General features: G+C 40.5%; 1 protein-coding gene across 1 annotated transcript in view; it reads right to left on the bottom strand.

The window, feature by feature from the left end:
* Positions 1-5726: 5726 nt before the first annotated feature.
* PXMP2 (peroxisomal membrane protein 2) overlaps positions 5727-18833 on the bottom strand; it is a 34262-nt gene continuing 21155 nt past the window's right edge. Inside the window, exons 5-6 of the mRNA XM_053702213.1 lie at positions 7494-7613; positions 5727-6504 (exon numbers count right to left, since the gene is read on the bottom strand). Of these exons, the coding sequence (XP_053558188.1) occupies positions 6436-6504; positions 7494-7613 (189 nt within the window). The 3' untranslated portion in view covers positions 5727-6435. The remainder of the gene's footprint in view (positions 6505-7493; positions 7614-18833) is intronic.

Consider the following 18833-nt stretch of genomic DNA (forward strand, 5'->3'; position numbering starts at 1 on the left):
ACGGCAAGCATTTAGAAGTTTTGGTAACCTGGACTCCGTCAGGTAAATTTTCATTTCTACAGAATCTATAAGAGTCCCTAAGAAGGAGACTCTTGTGAGTGGGGATAGAGAACTCTTTTCCTCGTTCACTTTCCACCTGTGCGACCTCAGAAATGCCAGAACTATCTCTGTATGAGACTTGGCAACTTGAAAGCTTGACGCCTGTATCAGGATGTTGTCTAGATACGGAGCCACCGCTATGCCTCACGGTCTTAGAACCGCCAGAAGTGAGCCCAGAACCTTTGTAAAGATTCTCTGGGCTGTAGCCAACCCGAAGGGAAGAGATACAAATTGGTAATGCCTGTCTAGAAAGGCAAACCTTAGAAACCGATGATGATCTTTGTGAATCGGTATGTGAAGGTAGGCATCCTTTAAGTCCACTGTGGTCATGTACTGACCTTCTTGGATCATGGGTAGGATGGTCCGAATAGTTTCCATTTTGAAAGATGGAACTCTGAGGAATTTGTTTAAGATCTTTAGATCCAAAATTGGTCTGAAGGTTCCCTCTTTTTTGGGAACCACAAACAGATTTGAATAAAAACCCTGTCCTTGTTCCGTCCGCGGAACTGGATGGATCACTCCCATAACTAGGAGGTCTTGCACACAGTGTAGGAATGCCTATTTCTTTATCTGATTTGCAGATAGCCTTGAAAGATGAAATCTCCCTTGTGGAGGGGAAGCTTTGAAGTCCAGAAGATATCCCTGAGATATGATCTCCAACGCCCAGGGATCCTGAACATCTCTTGCCCACGCCTGGGCGAAGAGAGAAAGTCTGCCCCCTACTAGATCCGACGCCGGATAGGGGGCCGTTCCTTCATGCTGTCTTAGAGGCAGCAGCAGGCTTTCTGGCCTGCTTGCCTTTGTTCCAGGACTGGTTAGGTTTCCAGGCCTGCTTAGATTGAGCAAAAGTTCCCTCTTGTTTTGAAGCGGAGGAAGTTGATGCTGCACCTGCCTTGAAATTTCGAAAGGCACGAAAATTAGACTGTTTGGCCTTTGCTTTGGCCCTGTCCTGAGGAAGGGTGTGACACTTACCTCCAGTAATGTCAGCAATAATTTCCTTCAAACCAGGCCCGAATAAGGTCTGCCCGTTGAAAGGAATGTTGAGTAATTTAGACTTCGAAGTCACGTCAGCTGACCAGGATTTAAGCCATAGCGCCCTACGCGCTTGGATGGCGAATCCGGAATTCTTAGCCGTTAGTTTAGTCAAATGAACAATGGCATCAGAATCAAATGAGTTAGCTAGCTTAAGTGTTCTAAGCTTGTCAATAATTTCAGTCAATGGAGCTGTATGGATGGCCTCTTCCAGGGCCTCAAACCAGAATGCTGCCGTGGCCGTGACAGGCGCAATGCATGCAAGGGGCTGTAAAATAAAACCTTGTTGAATAAACATTTTCTTAAGGTAACCCTCCAATTTTTTATCCATTGGATCTGAAAGAGCACAAGTGTCCTCAACCGGGATAGTAGTACGCTTCGCTAAAGTAGAAACTGCTCCCTCCACCTTAGGGACCGTCTACCATAAGTCCCGTTTAGTGGCGTCTATTGGAAACATTTTTCTAAATATAGGATGTGGGGAAAAAGGCACCCCCGGTCTATCCCACTCCTTGGTAATAATTTCTGTAAGCCTTTTAGGTATAGGAAAAACATCAGTACACACCGGTACCGCATAGTATTTATCCAGCCTACACAATTTCTCTGGTACTGCAACTGTGTTACAGTCATTCAGAGCAGCTAATACCTCCCCAAGCAACAAACAGAGGTTCTCAAGCTTAAATTTAAAATTAGAAATCTCTGAATCAGGTTTCCCCGAATCAGAGATGTCACCCACAGACTGAAGCTCTCCGTCCTCATGATCTGCATATTGTGACGCAGTATCAGACATGGCCCTTACAGCATCTACGCGCTCTGTATTTCTCCTAACCCCAGAGCAATTGCGCTTGCCTCTTATTTCAGGCAACCTGGATAATACCTCTGACAGGGTATTATTCATGATTGCAGCCATGTCCTGCAAGGTAATCGCTATGGGCGTCCCTGATGTAATTGGCGCCATATTAGCGTGCATCCCCTGAGCGGGAGGCGAAGGGTCTGACATGTGGGGAGAGTTAGTCGGCATAACTTCCCCCTCGTCAGAATCTTCTGGTGATATTTCTTTTATAGTTAAAGACTGATCTTTACTGTTTAAGGTGAATCAATACATTTAGTACACATTCTCCTATGGGGCTCCACCATGGCTTTCAAACATAATGAACAAGTAGTTTCCTCTGTGTCAGACATGTTTAAACAGACTAGCAATGAGACTAGCAAGCTTGGAAAACACTTTAAACAAGTTTACAAGCAATATAAAAAAACGTTACTGCACCTTTAAGAAATACAAATTTTGTAAAAATTTGAAATAACAGTGAAAAAAGGCAGTTACACTAACAAAATTTTTACAGTGTATGTAACAAGTTAGCAGAGCATTGCACCCACTTGCAAATGGATGATTAACCTCTTAATACCCAAAACTGAATAATAATAGACAAAAACGTTTTTTTTTTTTCAAACAGTCACAACAACTGCCACAGCTCTACTGTGGCTTTTTACCTCCCTCAAAAACGACTTTGAAGCCTTTTGAGCCCTCCAGAGATGTCCTGGATCATGCAGAGGGAAGCTGAATGTCTCTGTCAGTATTTTTAGTTGCACAGAAAAGCACTAAAAAATGCCCCTCCCACTCATATTACAATAGTGGAAAGCCTAAGGAAACTGTTACTAGGCAAAATTCAAGCCAGCCATGTGGAAAAAAACTAGGCCCCAATAAGTTTTATCACCAAATACATATAAAAACGATTAAACATGCCAGCAAACGTTTTATATTACATTTTTATAAGAGTATGTATCTCTATTAATAAGCCTGATACCAGTCGCTATAACTGCATTTAAGGCTTTACTTACATTAGTTCGGTATCAGCAGCATTTTCTAGCAAATTCCATCCCTAGAAAAATATTAACTGCACATACCTTATTGCAGGAAAACCTGCACGCTATTCCCTCTCTGAAGTTACCTCACTCCTCAGAATATGTGAGAACAGCCATGGATCTTAGTTACTTATGCTAAGATCATAGAAAACGCAGGCAGATTCTTCTTCTAAATACTGCCTGAGATAAACAGTACACTCCGGCACCATTTAAAAATAACAAACTTTTGATTGAAGAATAAACTAAGTATAAAACACCACACTCCTCTTACGACCTCCATCTTGGTTGAGGCTTGCAAGAGAATGACTGGATATGACAGTTAGGGGAGGAGCTGTGTAGAAGCTCTGCTGTGGGTGATCCTCTTGCAACTTCCTGTTGGGAAGGAGAATATCCCACAAGTAATGGATGATCCGTGGACTGGATACACTTAACAAGAGAAAGTATGTTTATAATTGCATGCTCTATCTGAATCACGAAAGTTTAATTTTGACTAGACTGTCCCCTTAAAGACAATTAACAAATAAAAACTTTATAAAGGATAGATTGATAAGCATATATTACCTTCTAAAGAAAAAAAGGAAAATAAGTTAATAAAGAAAGATGTTTTACTTATGGAAAAATAAATTCCGACAATGTAGCAAATGACTGTAGTTACTGACAAAGAGAATACTAGTCTTCTCAGCGTCACTAAACTGTATACAGTATTTGAATGCTGGTACACAGGGCATGGAAAGCATGTGTGTATACACTGCTGAAACATTGAAAGTGTTTACTAAAAGCATTTTTGCTAATACAAGTGTATTGCAAAAAATATAAGAAAAGCTGGCAAAATAATAATATAAGTACATCACAAAGTCTGTTTGTATTTTACTAGGCAAATAATTAACATTTCATGGTGAGTTAGTTAAATGTCCCTTTTAACATTTTATGTTTTGAATGGACATGATACTTAAAGGGACAGTATACTATAAAATAGTTTTTCCCTTAATGTGATTCCAATTACTTTTTTTACCAGCTGCAGAGTATAAGATGTATGAGATTTGCTTTTTAAGGCTTATTTGTGTATATGAATTAGCTGATTTTGTGTTTTGAAGCCACAACCTAATAATAAAATGGGTTGAGCTTGTAGGTATAATCAGATCTCATTACTGTATCGCATTGTGTACATATACGTAAGGACAATGGAAATACTTATAAACAATTTAATACACTCCAGCAGGTAAAGTGGATCATTGGGAACAAATTAAAGGGGAGAACATTTTTGAGTAAACTGTCCCTTTAATATTTTTAGCTCACATAAAAAAACTTTTCAGTATGTATCCTGTGAGAGCAGTTGTCAATAATCTTGGACGGATCAGTGCAGGCTAACTGGCACCTCTAAGGTGAAGCCTGGACCACAAAGACTCCTACGCTCTGTTTGCAGCTTAAAGGGATATGCAAGTCAAAATTAAAATGTGCTTTTTGATTCAGATAGAGAATATTATTGTAAGACACTTTTAAATTCACTTATTATCAAATGTATTTTCTTCCTGGTATCTTTTGTTAAAAAGTACATGTACATATCAGCAGCAGCAATACACTACTGGCATGTGCAAGGTTTTGAGGTAATTGATCGATGTTTAGCCCACGGTTTTGAAACATTTAGCAATTTCTACATTAAACCTCAGGTCAGACCCCTGGCCCTGCAATCCCATACTCAAATTGAACCTCCGATCAGACCTGTCTTTGCAATGAGACCTCAGGTCAGACCCTTGGTCCCTTACATAAATCAGACCTGAGAACAAACCCCTAGCCCTGCAATCTTATACCCCTGGCCCTGCAATCCCATACTCAAACCTCCAATCAGACTGCAATGAGACCTCAGGTCAGACCCTTGGTCCCTTACATAAATCAGACCTGAGAACAAACCCCTAGCCCTGCAATCTTATACCCCTGGCCCTGCAATCCCATACTCAAACCTCCAATCAGACTGCAATGAGACCTCAGGTCAGACCCTTGGTCCCTTACATAAATCAGACCTGAGAACAAACCCCTAGCCCTGCAATCTTATACCCCTGGTCCTGTAATCCCATACTAAAAATCATACCTCAGATCACATCCCTGGTCCTGCAATCTCATTCTCAAATCAGACCACAGGTCAGACCCCTGCCCCTACAAATATGACCTAAATTGTCCGTTAAAGTGGTTTTCTCCCTTGAACCACAACTCTAACAGTCCTTTTATACAAGAAATTAAATTCTAGACCAATACTGAACACATTTCATAATGTTAACAACATGAATAGAATTAAACAAGGCTGAAATGAGATAAGAAGAGTAATTAAAGGACCACTACATGCAGTAGAATTGCATAATTAACAAGTGCATAATAAAAAGACAAGGCAATAATGTGAAATAAGCAGTAGCCTTTTTTTCTGGCCAATCACAGACTAGTATACATATACCCTGTGAGCTTGTGCACATGCTCAGTAGGATCTTGTTCCCCAGAAAGTGTGCAACATTTGACAAAGGAAGTAAATTGGAAAGTGTCTTAAAACGGCATGCTCTTTCTGAATTATAAAAGTTTATTTTGACTCGAGTGTCCCTTTAACAGAAACGCATTGGAAACACAGGAAGGAAGCCAGGACACACTTTAAAGGGCCAACTCCTGCGCCACTAAGGCAGTACGATTATTATAGACTTTTGTTCTGTGTATGCAATTTTCTGTAGTCAAATTTAAATTCGGAACAGCACAGATTGAAACATTCATTTTATATTTATTTACACATACAAATCCATGTGTTAACAGTATTAAAATTAAGTGGTTAAGGCTCACATGTAGTATGCATAGCTGCTACTTTCCCTACCCAGGATCAATGATCATCCTTTTATATTATTCAAGATATTACAGTCCACAAACTAACTGCATATTAAAAGACAAAAAGAAAACATTATGCAACCAAACAAGATCTAGAAATGGCACTTTAGTGTTATTCGGTTTAGGTACTCAATGTTTAAGAACCAATCTCACTGAATCTCTGGAGGCTCAGTACATTTCTATTTGCAAATAAACAGATAGTGAAGTGCTATATAGAAATACAGTTAATTAGATTCAGTAATTGTGCCAAATTAATTGTGTAGTGTTAAAATAACAGACCACACATTTTAGCAGTTATCTTCTTTCTCCATGCATGTAAATTCAATCCCCTTTGAATGTATCCCGGAATGAGCTCCATCTTGATTTCATGGAACAATGGCACTTTAGTAACATATTAACAAATTACTAATAAATTATTCTGTATATCATCATTGCTTCTATTAGCTTGCCATTTATTTATTGGCATAGTAATACAACTCTAAAATGTAGTACTCCTCAGGCAACAATGGTCTGATCCAGTTTTTAATAGTTGGTCAAGTGAATCTCTCTTCTGTTGTTCATAGTCGGCCTTTATTTCACTGCATATTGTCACTTTCTGATTGAAGCGAGGTATGTGTACCAAAAGAAAGCTACCACGTTGGCAAATAAAACTCGAAACTGGAGAAACAAAAAAAACAACAACCCATAAAGCTACAACAGTCTATGGGTAAATCCATGCCCCTGCACTTTGATCTAGAATAATGTTGTATTTCACATAAAGAAAATGTAATTCCCTTGGGCTTTTGTATTGAACAAACAGTCACACACCTGTATAAACTATACTTTGATTTAGTGGTTTACAAAAAAAAAAAACATTAATAGAAGTTTTTTTATTATAGAGGAGGCTTCTCACTACTTTTGTATTTCAGGCCAGCAGTCTAGATTTTCAAAATATTGGGAGTTACCTCCAATCAGAAACAAATGCATGTTTAAAGAAACAGTTACCTAGCGCAGGAGCACCTTACATGTAGTTGTATGGAATAATTGGGGTTGCTGTGATTAGACAGTGAGCCTGTGATGCGCAAGTTAAACTGCTGCGCTGAAGAGGATGGCTTCGCTTATGGGTAAGTATAATTTTAGCTGTCAAATTAGGTATTTAGAATGTTAATTTTTTTTTAAATAAAAAGGCTATACTTAAGTCAAATAATTCTGCACATAGTGCAGATTTATATAACATGTTACACAACGTTTACTGTCCTTTTAATCTATTAAATATATTGATGCAGAGTGGCTCTCGTATTTTAGATACCTCTGCATCGTTAGTGAACATCGACTATTGTATTTAAGCATAGGGACACTGGACTATGTTCACTTATCGCCTCTGCAGTCTCACCAAATTATTTGATAGCTGATGCACCAAATCATTGGAGAGAAATAAGAGGATGGTGAGGCTAGTAGAGAATCTGGACAAGTGCAATGTAAGCTATAGATTATGTCATTTTTTATGGATACTATCATCCTTCCCAACTCATCTAATACACTTGCTGGTTAAGCAGGATCACAATATCTCCAGCAGGGATATTAAAGCACAATGTGCCTGATGGAAGGTACAAGCTATGGAACACAGGTGCAACTTCATTGACTTTTTACCTGTAATCTGCTCTCACCTGTACTGGTATGTAGGTCACATTGATAAACTGAAAGGGTGTCCAGACCTTCCAGTTCATCTTAAGGGCTCTCCAGTAACCATCCTTCAGTTTCTGTCTCAGTGTAGCTAGGTCTTTGCCCTGCAAGTACAGTAAATATAATAATATATTAAACCTACATAAACTAAACAGTGTCAATAATATAATACATGCAAAGGACTACAACCTAATTTAAAAGGGACATTAAACACTAAGGGCTAGATTAAAGTGCAGTGCAATTTTTAGCTCGGGATGCAATAAGGAATTTTGTGACCATGGTAACTAGTGCACATAATACAAGTTGAAAGTAACGGTTGCGCTTGAGCACAAACAAAATTTGCGCCCAACAGATTAGCGTGCCCGTGCACCAAACACAACATAGATAAATGAAAACAAAGTAAAAATGTTTTATAAGGGTTAAAAAGGGACATGGTATATGGACAAGGTATTTGACTGGGAAGGGCTATTATTTATACATATGTCTAAATATATGTATTTATTTATTTATACACACACATGTATATATACCTATATACATTCATATCAATATATAGGTATATAGATATATATTTTACAAAAAATAAATCAGATACATATATAGAAATAAATATTTAAAAAACTAAAAAGAATATTTTCTTCTATGTGAAGAACATTGGAATGTTAAGTATTCATTACTACCTTCAGCTTTAGCGCAGTTGTTATAACGCAGTAGAGGGTTATCTTGCAAGCATTTTTTTTTTAAACAGTGCGCTCCATTAAAGTCTAAGGGGAGCAGAACCTAACACAGTTGCGAAATGCAAAGTTCTGCAGTTAGGACGCATTGGGTTTTGCTCACGCGCTAACTTTTTACTTTCAACTTCTAATATATGCACTAACCTGCCCACGTATAAAGTTTACTTTTATCCCAGTTGGTGCAAGTAAAAGAAAAAAAGTTATATAAGTAAAGTATTGAGGTTATTCCCTGCCTCCCTCTAGTCACGGGAGCTGCCATATTAAAAATCTATCTTTCATTGAATTCCGTTGCTGACCCGTTTGGACAAGTGCAGCAACTCTCTCTTCAGATACCTGCAGTTTAACCTAGGTCCCAAAATGGCAGCACCCATAATTAGAGAGAGGTGAATGGCATGTATTTAGTGTCCATTTAAAGGAACTATAGTCTACCATCCTACTGCTATCTTGTAAAAGTCAAATCTAGCTATTTAGGTCTAAAAATGCCCACTCAACACTATATTGCAAGAGCATATTTTATTAGGGTTACAGTGTTGTAAATATGATAAACGCATCAAAATACCTGCTGACTTGATTTTACCACATTTTCATCATTTTGAATATTGTTTCATTTCAACATACTTGAACTTTTAAAGAACAGTATATAGTAAGTTAAAGTGACATGAAATTATTTATTTTATGATTCAGATAAAGCAAACAGTTTTCCAAATTTACTTCAGTTATCATATTTGCTTCATTCTCTTGATATCATTTGTTGAAGAAGCAGTCATCCACTACTGAGAGCTAGCCAAACACATTAGGTGAGCCAGTGATAAAAAAAAGCATATATGTATAGACACCAATCAGCAGCTAGCTCCCAGGAGTGCATTGTTGCTCTTGAGCATATCAAGTTATGCTTCTCAACAAAGGATACCAAGAGAACAAAGCCAATTAGAAGTAAGTTGTTTAAGACTGCATTCTCCATTTTAATTATGAAAGTTTAATTTGGACTTTAACATAAAGGTGATGTTTTAATAAATTTGTTACCTGTAGCTCAAACAACAAAGCTCCTTATACAATTTGTGTAACAGGTGACACCAACTGCTTAATAATGAACAACTTTGGTCAATATCACACACAGAACCTAAAAAATCATTTACTTAAAATTTGTCCTTGAGGTATTTTCTATGCAAGTACTGTATTCCTTTTTAAAGAGGATATGAAACAGCGCTCTTTTAGTAAAAACAAACTAAATATAAGAAGAAACAGATTGTGTTAAAAACCCCTCAAACAACCTGCCTGTTTTCTTGCAAAGTGAGCACTTACTGTACAATTTCTCATTTTAGCCACTGCCATCAGGGAAATGTGAGAGGACACAGCTTTTAAACGGTATATATAACTTATTTTAAGTGGTATTTTGTTTAATTGCAGTTTAAACAAAACATTTATATATATATATATAAATTTTTTTTTTATTGTCTCTTTTGAAAATAATTTTAAACTTTCCAATTTACTTCTGTTATGAAATCTGCGTTGTTCTCTTGGTATCCCTTTTTGAAGGGTGAACCTAGGTACGTTCAAGATCATCAATGCACTACTATGTGCAGCCACCAATCACCAGCTAGCTCCTAGTAGTGCATTGCTTCTGCTGTTATATATATATAATATGTGCATATGCTTTTCAAAGGACACCAAGGCAACAAATACATTTTTATTTGCATACGAAGAGAGAAGCGCTCTACCAGGAAAAAACAACAGCTCATCTGCTAGTTCTATGGCGATTTGCCACCCAGAAGCAGCCTCTTTTAGACCAGTGTGACGAGGCCCATAGGAGGCCGAAATGATCGTCTGGGGTTGTCATGTTTCTTGTTCAGAGGAGAATTGCCTGGTATTTCGGGGCTGGACTGACCTTAATTGGCGGGATCAGACTGATATACTTCAGGAAAGTTTTTCTCTGTGAAAAGCACACTGGTCTAAAAGAGGCTGCTTCTGGGTGGTAAATCGCCATAGAACTAGCTGATGAGCTGTTGTTAGTTCCTGGCAGAGCACTTCTCTTTTCGTATGCAAAGACATTTTTATTAAAGTAAAATTGGAAAATTGTTTAACATTGCACAAGCTATCTGAATCATAAAAGTTTCATTTTGAATTTAATTTCCCTTTAAAGGGAAATAAAAAAGTCTGTTTCATTGTAGTAATAAAAAAGTACTACACAGTGGCTTATACTTAATAGAAAACGTAATTTTTATTATTTATCATTTTAAAAGGATTTACCTTTTCTTCTTTCTTAACTTCATTTGTGCAGTGTCAATTACTTCCTGTCACAGCCCTACAAGGGGACTGGGGTCTCTACAGGAAAGTAACTTGAGCTGTCCAAGTGTTTAGTGAATACAAGAGGCAGAATGCAACTTAACCCCTTAATGACCGGACCATTTTTCAGTTTTCTTACCCTTAATGACAATGGCTATTTTTAAATTTCTGCAGTGTTTGTGTTTAGCTGTAATTTTCCTCTTACTCATTTACTGTACCCACACATATTATATACCGTTTTTCTCGCCATTAAATGGACTTTCTAAAGATACCATTTTTTTCATCACATCTTATAATTTAATATAAAAAATATATAAAATATGAGGAAAAAATGGAAAAAAACACACTTTTTCTAACTTTGACCTCCAAAATCTGTTACACATCTACAATCACCAAAAAAGACCCATGCTTAATAGTTTCTAAATTTTGTCCTGAGTTTAGAAATACCCAATGGTTACATGTTGTTTGCTTTTTTTGCAAGTTATAGGGCAATAAGTACAAGTAGAACTTTGCTATTTCCAAACCACTTTTTTTCAAAATTAGCGCTAGTTACATTGGAACACTGATATCTGTCCGGAATCCCTGAATATCCCTTGACATGTATATATTTTTTTTTAGAAGACAACCCAAAGTATTGATTTATGCCCATTTTGGTATATTTCATGCCACCATTTCACTGCCAAATGCGAGCAAATAAAAAAAATTGTTCACTTTTTCACAAATTTTGTCACAAACTTTAGGTTTCTCACTGAAATTATTTACAAACAGCTTGTGCAATTATGGCACAAATGGTTGTAAGTGCTTCTCTGGGATCCCCTTTGTTCAGAAATAGCAGACATATATGGCTTTGGCGTTGCTTTTTGGTAATTAGAAGGCCGCTAAATGCAGCTGCGCACCACACGTGTATTATGCCCAGCAGTGAAGGGGTTAATTAGGGATCTTGTAGGGACCTTGAAGGGTTAATTTTAGCTTTAGTGTAGTGTAGTAGACAACCCAAAGTATTGATCTAGGCCCATTTTGGTATATTTCATGCCACCATTTCACCGCCAAATGCGAGCAAATAAAAAAAAAAGTGACATTTTTCACAATTTTAGGTTTCTCACTTAAATTATTTACAAACAGCTTGTGCAATTATGGCACAAATGGTTGTAAATGCTTCTCTGGGATCTCCTTTGTTCATAAATAGCAGACATATATGGCTTTGGCGTTGCTTTTTGGCAATTAGGAGGCCGCTAAATGCTGCTGCGCACCACACTTGTATTAAGCCCAGCAGTGAAGGGGTTAATTAGGTAGCTTGTAGAGAGCTTGCAGGGTTAATTTTAGCTTTAGTGTAGAGATTAGCCTCCCACCTGACACATCCCACCCCCTGATCCCTCCCAGACAGCTCTCTTCCCTCCCCCACCCCACAATTGTCCCCGCCATCTTAAGTACTGGCAGAAAGTCTGCCAGTACTAAAATAAAAGGTGTTTTCTCCAACATAGGTGTGTCCGGTCCACGGCGTCATCCTTACTTGTGGGATATTCTCTTCCCCAACAGGAAATGGCAAAGAGCCCAGCAAAGCTGGTCACATGATCCCTCCTAGGCTCCGCCTACCCCAGTCATTCTCTTTGCCGTTGTACAGGCAACATCTCCACGGAGATGGCTTAGAGTTTTTTAGTGTTTAACTGTAGTTTTTCATTATTCAATCAAGAGTTTGTTATTTTCAAATAGTGCTGGTACGTACTATTTACTCAGAAACAGAAAAGAGATGAAGAATTCTGTTTGTATGAGGAAAATGATTTTAGCAACCGTAACTAAAATCCATGGCTGTTCCACACAGGACTGTTGAGAGCAATTAACTTCAGTTGGGGGAACAGTTTGCAGTCTCTTGCTGCTTGAGGTATGACACATTCTAACAAGACGATGTAATGCTGGAAGCTGTCATTTTCCCTATGGGATCCGGTAAGCCATGTTTATTACGATTGTAAATAAGGGCTTCACAAGGGCTTATTTAAACTGTAGACTTTTTCTGGGCTAAATCGATTGATTATTAACACATATTTAGCCTTGAGGAATCATTTTATCTGGGTATTTTGATATAATAATATCGGCAGGCACTGTTTTAGACACCTTATTCTTTAGGGGCTTTCCCCAAGCATAGGCAGAGTCTCATTTTCGCGCCGGTGTTGCGCACTTGTTTTTGACATGCAGTCGCATGTGAGAGGAGCTCTGATACTTAGACAAGACTTCTGAAGGCGTCATTTGGTATCGTATTCCCCTTTGGGTTTGGTTGGGTCTCAGCAAAGCAGATACCAGGGACTGTAAAGGGGTTTAAAGCTTAAAACGGCTCCGGTTCCGTTATTTTAAGGGTTAAAGCTTCCAAAATTGGTGTGCAATATTTTCAAGGCTTTAAGACGCTGTGGTGAAAATTTGGTGAATTTTGAACAATTCCTTCATGTTTTTTCGCAATTGCAGTAATAAAGTGTGTTCAGTTTAAAATTTAAAGTGACAGTAACGGTTTTATTTTAAAACGTTTTTTGTACTTTCTGATCAAGTTTATGCCTGTTTAACATGTCTGAACTACCAGATAGACTGTGTTCTGAATGTGGGGAAGCCAGAATTCCTATTCATTTAAATAAATGTGATTTATGTGATAATGACAATGATGCCCAAGATGATTCCTCAAGTGAGGGGAGTAAGCATGGTACTGCATCATTCCCTCCTTCGTCTACACGAGTCTTGCCCACTCAGGAGGCCCCTAGTACATCTAGCGCGCCAATACTCCTTACTATGCAACAATTAACGGCTGTAATGGATAATTCTGTCAAAAACATTTTAGCCAAAATGAACCCTTGTCAGCGTAAGCGTGGCTGCTCTGTTTTAGTTACTGAAGAGCATGACGACGCTGATATTAATATCTCTGAAGGGCCCCTAACCCAATCTGAGGGGGCCAGGGAGGTTTTGTCTGAGGGAGAAATTACTGATTTAAGGAACATTTCTCAGCAGGCTGAATCTGATGTGATTACATTTAAATTTAAATTGGAACATCTCCGCATTTTGCTTAAGGAGGTATTATCCACTCTGGATGATTGTGAAAATTTAGTCATCCCAGAGAAACTATGTAAAATGGACAAGTTCCTAGAGGTGCCGGGGCTCCCAGAAGCTTTTCCTATACCCAAGCGGGTGGCGGACATTGTTAATAAAGAATGGGAAAGGCCCGGTATTCCTTTCGTCCCTCCCCCCATATTTAAAAAATTGTTTCCTATGGTCGACCCCAGAAAGGACTTATGGCAGTCAGTCCCCAAGGTCGAGGGAGCGGTTTCTACTTTAAACAAACGCACCACTATTCCAATAGAGGATAGTTGTGCTTTCAAAGATCCTATGGATAAAAAATTAGAAGGTTTGCTTAAAAAGATGTTTGTTCAGCAGGGTTACCTTCTACAACCCATTTCATGCATTGTCCCTGTCACTACTGCCGCATATTTCTGGTTTGATGAACTGCTTAAGGTGCTCGATAGTGACTCTCCTCCTTATGAGGAGATTATGGACAGAATCAATGCTCTCAAATTGGCTAATTCTTTCACTCTAGACGCCTCTTTGCAATTGGCTAAGTTAGCGGCTAAGAACTCTGGGTTTGCTATTGTGGCGCGCAGAGCGCTTTGGTTGAAATCTTGGTCGGCTGATGCGTCTTCCAAGAACAAGCTACTAAACATTCCTTTCAAGGGGAAAACGTTGTTTGGTCCTGACTTGAAAGAGATTATCTCTGATATCACTGGGGGTAAGGGCCACGCCCTTCCTCAGGATCGGCCTTTCAAGGCAAAAAATAGACCTAATTTTCGTCCCTTTCGTAAAAACGGACCAGCCCAAGGTGCTACGTCCTCTAAGCAAGAGGGTAATACTTCTCAGGCCAAGCCAGCTTGGAGACCAATGCAAGGCTGGAACAAGGGAAAGCAGGCCAAGAAACCTGCCACTGCTACCAAGACAGCATGAAATATTGGCCCCCGATCCGGGACCGGATCTGGTGGGGGGCAGACTCTCTCTCTTCGCTCAGGCTTGGGCAAGAGATGTTCTGGATCCTTGGGCGCTAGAAATAGTCTCCCAGGGTTATCTTCTGGAATTCAAGGGACTTCCCCCAAGGGGGAGGTTCCACAGGTCGCAGTTGTCTTCAGACCACATAAAAAGACAGGCGTTCTTACATTGTGTAGAAGACCTGTTAAAAATGGGAGTGATTCATCCTGTTCCATTAAGAGAACAAGGGATGGGGTTCTACTCCAATCTGTTCATAGTTCCCAAAAAAGAGGGAACGTTCAGAACAATCCTAGATCTCAAGATCTTAAACAAATTTCTCAAGGTCCCATCGTTCAAGATGGAAACCATTCGAACTATCCTTCCTTCCATCCAGGAAGGTCAATTCATGACCACGGTGGATTTAAAGGATGCGTATCTACATATTCCTATCCACAAGGAACATCATCGGTTCCTAAGGTTTGCATTCCTGGACAAACATTACCAGTTCGTGGCGCTTCCTTTCGGATTAGCCACTGCTCCAAGGATTTTCACAAAGGTACTAGGGTCCCTTCTAGCGGTGCTAAGACCAAGGGGCATTGCAGTAGTACCTTACCTGGACGACATTCTGATTCAAGCGTCGTCCCTTCCTCAAGCAAAGGCTCACACGGACATTGTCCTGGCCTTTCTCAGATCTCACGGCTGGAAAGTGAACGTGGAAAAGAGTTCTCTATCCCCGTCAACAAGGGTTCCCTTCTTGGGAACAATTATAGACTCCTTAGAAATGAGGATCTTTCTAACAGAGGCCAGAAAAACAAAGCTTCTGGACTCTTGTCGGATACTTCATTCCGTTCCTCTTCCTTCCATAGCTCAGTGCATGGAAGTGATCGGTTTGATGGTGGCGGCGATGGACATAGTTCCTTTTGCGCGCATTCATCTAAGACCATTACAACTGTGCATGCTCAGTCAGTGGAATGGGGACTATACAGACTTGTCTCCGAAGATACAAGTAAATCAGAGGACCAGAGACTCACTCCGTTGGTGGCTGTCCCTGGACAATCTGTCTCAAGGGATGATGTTCCACAGACCAGAGTGGGTCATTGTCACGACCGACGCCAGTCTGATAGGCTGGGGCGCGGTCTGGGGATCCCTGAAAGCTCAGGGTCTTTGGTCTCGGGAAGAATCTCTTCTACCGATAAATATTCTGGAACTGAGAGCGATATTCAATGCTCTCCAGGCCTGGCCCCAGCTTGCGAGGACCAGGTTCATACGGTTTCAATCAGACAACATGACGACTGTTGCGTACATCAACCATCAGGGGGGAACAAGAAGTTCCCTAGCGATGGAAGAAGTAACCAAAATTATTCTTTGGGCGGAGTCTCACTCCTGCCACCTGTCTGCTATCCACATCCCAGGAGTGGAAAATTGGGAAGCGGATTTTCTGAGTCGGCAGACATTGCATCCGGGGGAGTGGGAACTCCATCCGGAAATCTTTGCCCAAGTCACTCACCTGTGGGGCATTCCAGACATGGATCTGATGGCCTCTCGTCAGAACTTCAAAGTTCCTTGCTACGGGGCCAGATCCAGGGATCCCAAGGCGGCTCTAGTGGATGCACTAGTAGCACCTTGGACCTTCAAACTAGCTTATGTGTTCCCGCCATTTCCTCTCATCCCCAGGCTGATAGCCAGGATCAAGCAGGAGAGGGCGTCGGTGATCTTGATAGCTCCTGCGTGACCACGCAGGACTTGGTATGCAGATCTGGTGAATATGTCATCGGCTCCACCTTGGAAGCTACCTTTGAGACGAGACCTTCTGGTTCAGGGTCCGTTCGAACATCCGAATCTGGTTTCACTCCAGCTGACTGCTTGGAGATTGAACGCTTGATTTTATCGAAGCGAGGATTCTCAGATTCTGTTATCGATACTCTTGTTCAGGCCAGAAAGCCTGTGACTAGAAAGATTTACCACAAAATTTGGAAAAAATATATCTGTTGGTGTGAATCTAAAGGATTCCCTTGGGACAAGGTTAAGATTCCTAGGATTCTATCCTTCCTTCAAGAAGGATTGGACAAGGGATTATCTGCTAGTTCCCTGAAGGGACAGATTTCTGCCTTGTCGGTATTACTTCACAAAAAGCTGGCAGCTGTGCCAGATGTTCAAGCCTTTGTTCAGGCTCTGGTTAGAATCAAGCCTGTTTACAAACCTTTGACTCCTCCTTGGAGTCTCAATTTAGTTCTTTCAGTTCTTCAGGGGGTTCCGTTTGAACCCTTACATTCCGTTGATATTAAGTTATTATCTTGGAAAGTTTTGTTTTTAGTTGCGATTTCTTCTGCTAGAAGAGTCTCAGAATTATCTGCTCTGCAGTGTTCTCCTCCTTATCTGGTGTTCCATGCAGATAAGGTGGTTTTACGTACTAAACCTGGTTTTCTTCCAAAAGTTGTTTCTAACAAAAACATTAACCAGGAGATTATCGTACCTTCTCTGTGTCCAAAGCCAGTTTCAAAGAAGGAACGTTTGTTGCACAATTTGGATGTTGTTCGCGCTCTAAAATTCTATTTAGATGCTACAAAGGATTTTAGACAAACATCTTCCTTGTTTGTTGTTTATTCAGGTAAAAGGAGAGGTCAAAAAGCAACTTCTACCTCTCTCTCTTTTTGGATTAAAAGCATCATCAGATTGGCTTACGAGACTGCCGGACGGCAGCCTCCCGAAAGAATCACAGCTCATTCCACTAGGGCTGTGGCTTCCACATGGGCCTTCAAGAACGAGGCTTCTGTTGATCAGATATGTAGGGCAGCGACTTGGTCTTCACTGCACACTTTTACCAAATTTTACAAGTTTGATACTTTTGCTTCTTCTGAGGCTATTTTTGGGAGAAAGGTTTTGCAAGCCGTGGTGCCTTCCATTTAGGTGACCTGATTTGCTCCCTCCCTTCATCCGTGTCCTAAAGCTTTGGTATTGGTTCCCACAAGTAAGGATGACGCCGTGGACCGGACACACCTATGTTGGAGAAAACAGAATTTATGTTTACCTGATAAATTTCTTTCTCCAACGGTGTGTCCGGTCCACGGCCCGCCCTGGTTTTTTTAATCAGGTCTGATATTTTATTTTCTTTAACTACAGTCACCACGGTTCCATATGGTTTCTCCTATGCAAATATTCCTCCTTAACGTCGGTCGAATGACTGGGGTAGGCGGAGCCTAGGAGGGATCATGTGACCAGCTTTGCTGGGCTCTTTGCCATTTCCTGTTGGGGAAGAGAATATCCCACAAGTAAGGATGACGCCGTGGACCGGACACACCGTTGGAGAAAGAAATTTATCAGGTAAACATAAATTCTGTTTTTTTTTTGTTTTTTGTTTTTTTTAATTATTCAGCTGTGATGGACCCCTGCCTTAACCCCCAACCTCCCTGATCCCCCCCAAACACCTCTCTAACCCTCCCCACCTACCTAATTGCCACCATCTTGGGTACTGGCAGCTGTCTGCCAGTACCCAGTTTTCCCCAAAAAATAAAGTGTTTTTGTTTTATTTTTACATGTTTTATTTTTATTTTTTCTGTAGTGTAGCTGCCCCAACCCCCCCCCCCCCCACCAGATCCTGATCCTGATCATATTATTATTTAAAAAATTCTAGTTTGCTGCCCCCCTCCCTCTTACCAAAATTCATTGGTGGCAGTGCCAGTGATTGCTGCGCGCGCGCGCGCACACACACGCACGCACGCACGCGCGCGCGCGCGTGCACGCAGCCCCCCGCACGCTCCCGGCATCCGGCGTGCACAATGCACTTGAAGGAACCGGATGCCGGGTAGCGATGGGCCGCCCACCCTCCTCCCTGTAAGCTCCCACCCACCAACGAACGGCCGCATCGCTACCGGTGCAGAGAGGGCCACAGAGTGGCTCTCTCTGCATCGGATGCTTTCTAAAGGGTATTGCAGGATGCCTCAATATAGAGGCATCACTGCAATACCCCGAGAGCTGCTGGAAGCGATTGCGATCGCTTCCAGCACTCTCTAAGACAACTGACGTACCAGGTACGTCCATTGTCACTAACTGCAAGTTTTTGCAGGACGTACCTGGTACGTCAGTTGTCATTAAGGGGTTAAAGAGACATGAAACTCAATTTTTTCCAATGTACTTTTATTATCAATTTTGCTTCGTTATCTTGGTATCCTTTGTTGAAGGATCAGCAATGCATTATTGGGAGCTAGCTGAACATACCAGTAAGCCAATGACAAGAGGCATATATGTGCAGCCACCTATCAGCACCTAGCTCCCACCTCCTAAGCCTACCTAAGGTATGTTTTTCAACAAAGGATACAAAGT

This window comes from Bombina bombina, chromosome 2 (assembly GCF_027579735.1).
Source record: "Bombina bombina isolate aBomBom1 chromosome 2, aBomBom1.pri, whole genome shotgun sequence".
Classification (NCBI taxonomy): domain Eukaryota; kingdom Metazoa; phylum Chordata; class Amphibia; order Anura; family Bombinatoridae; genus Bombina; species Bombina bombina.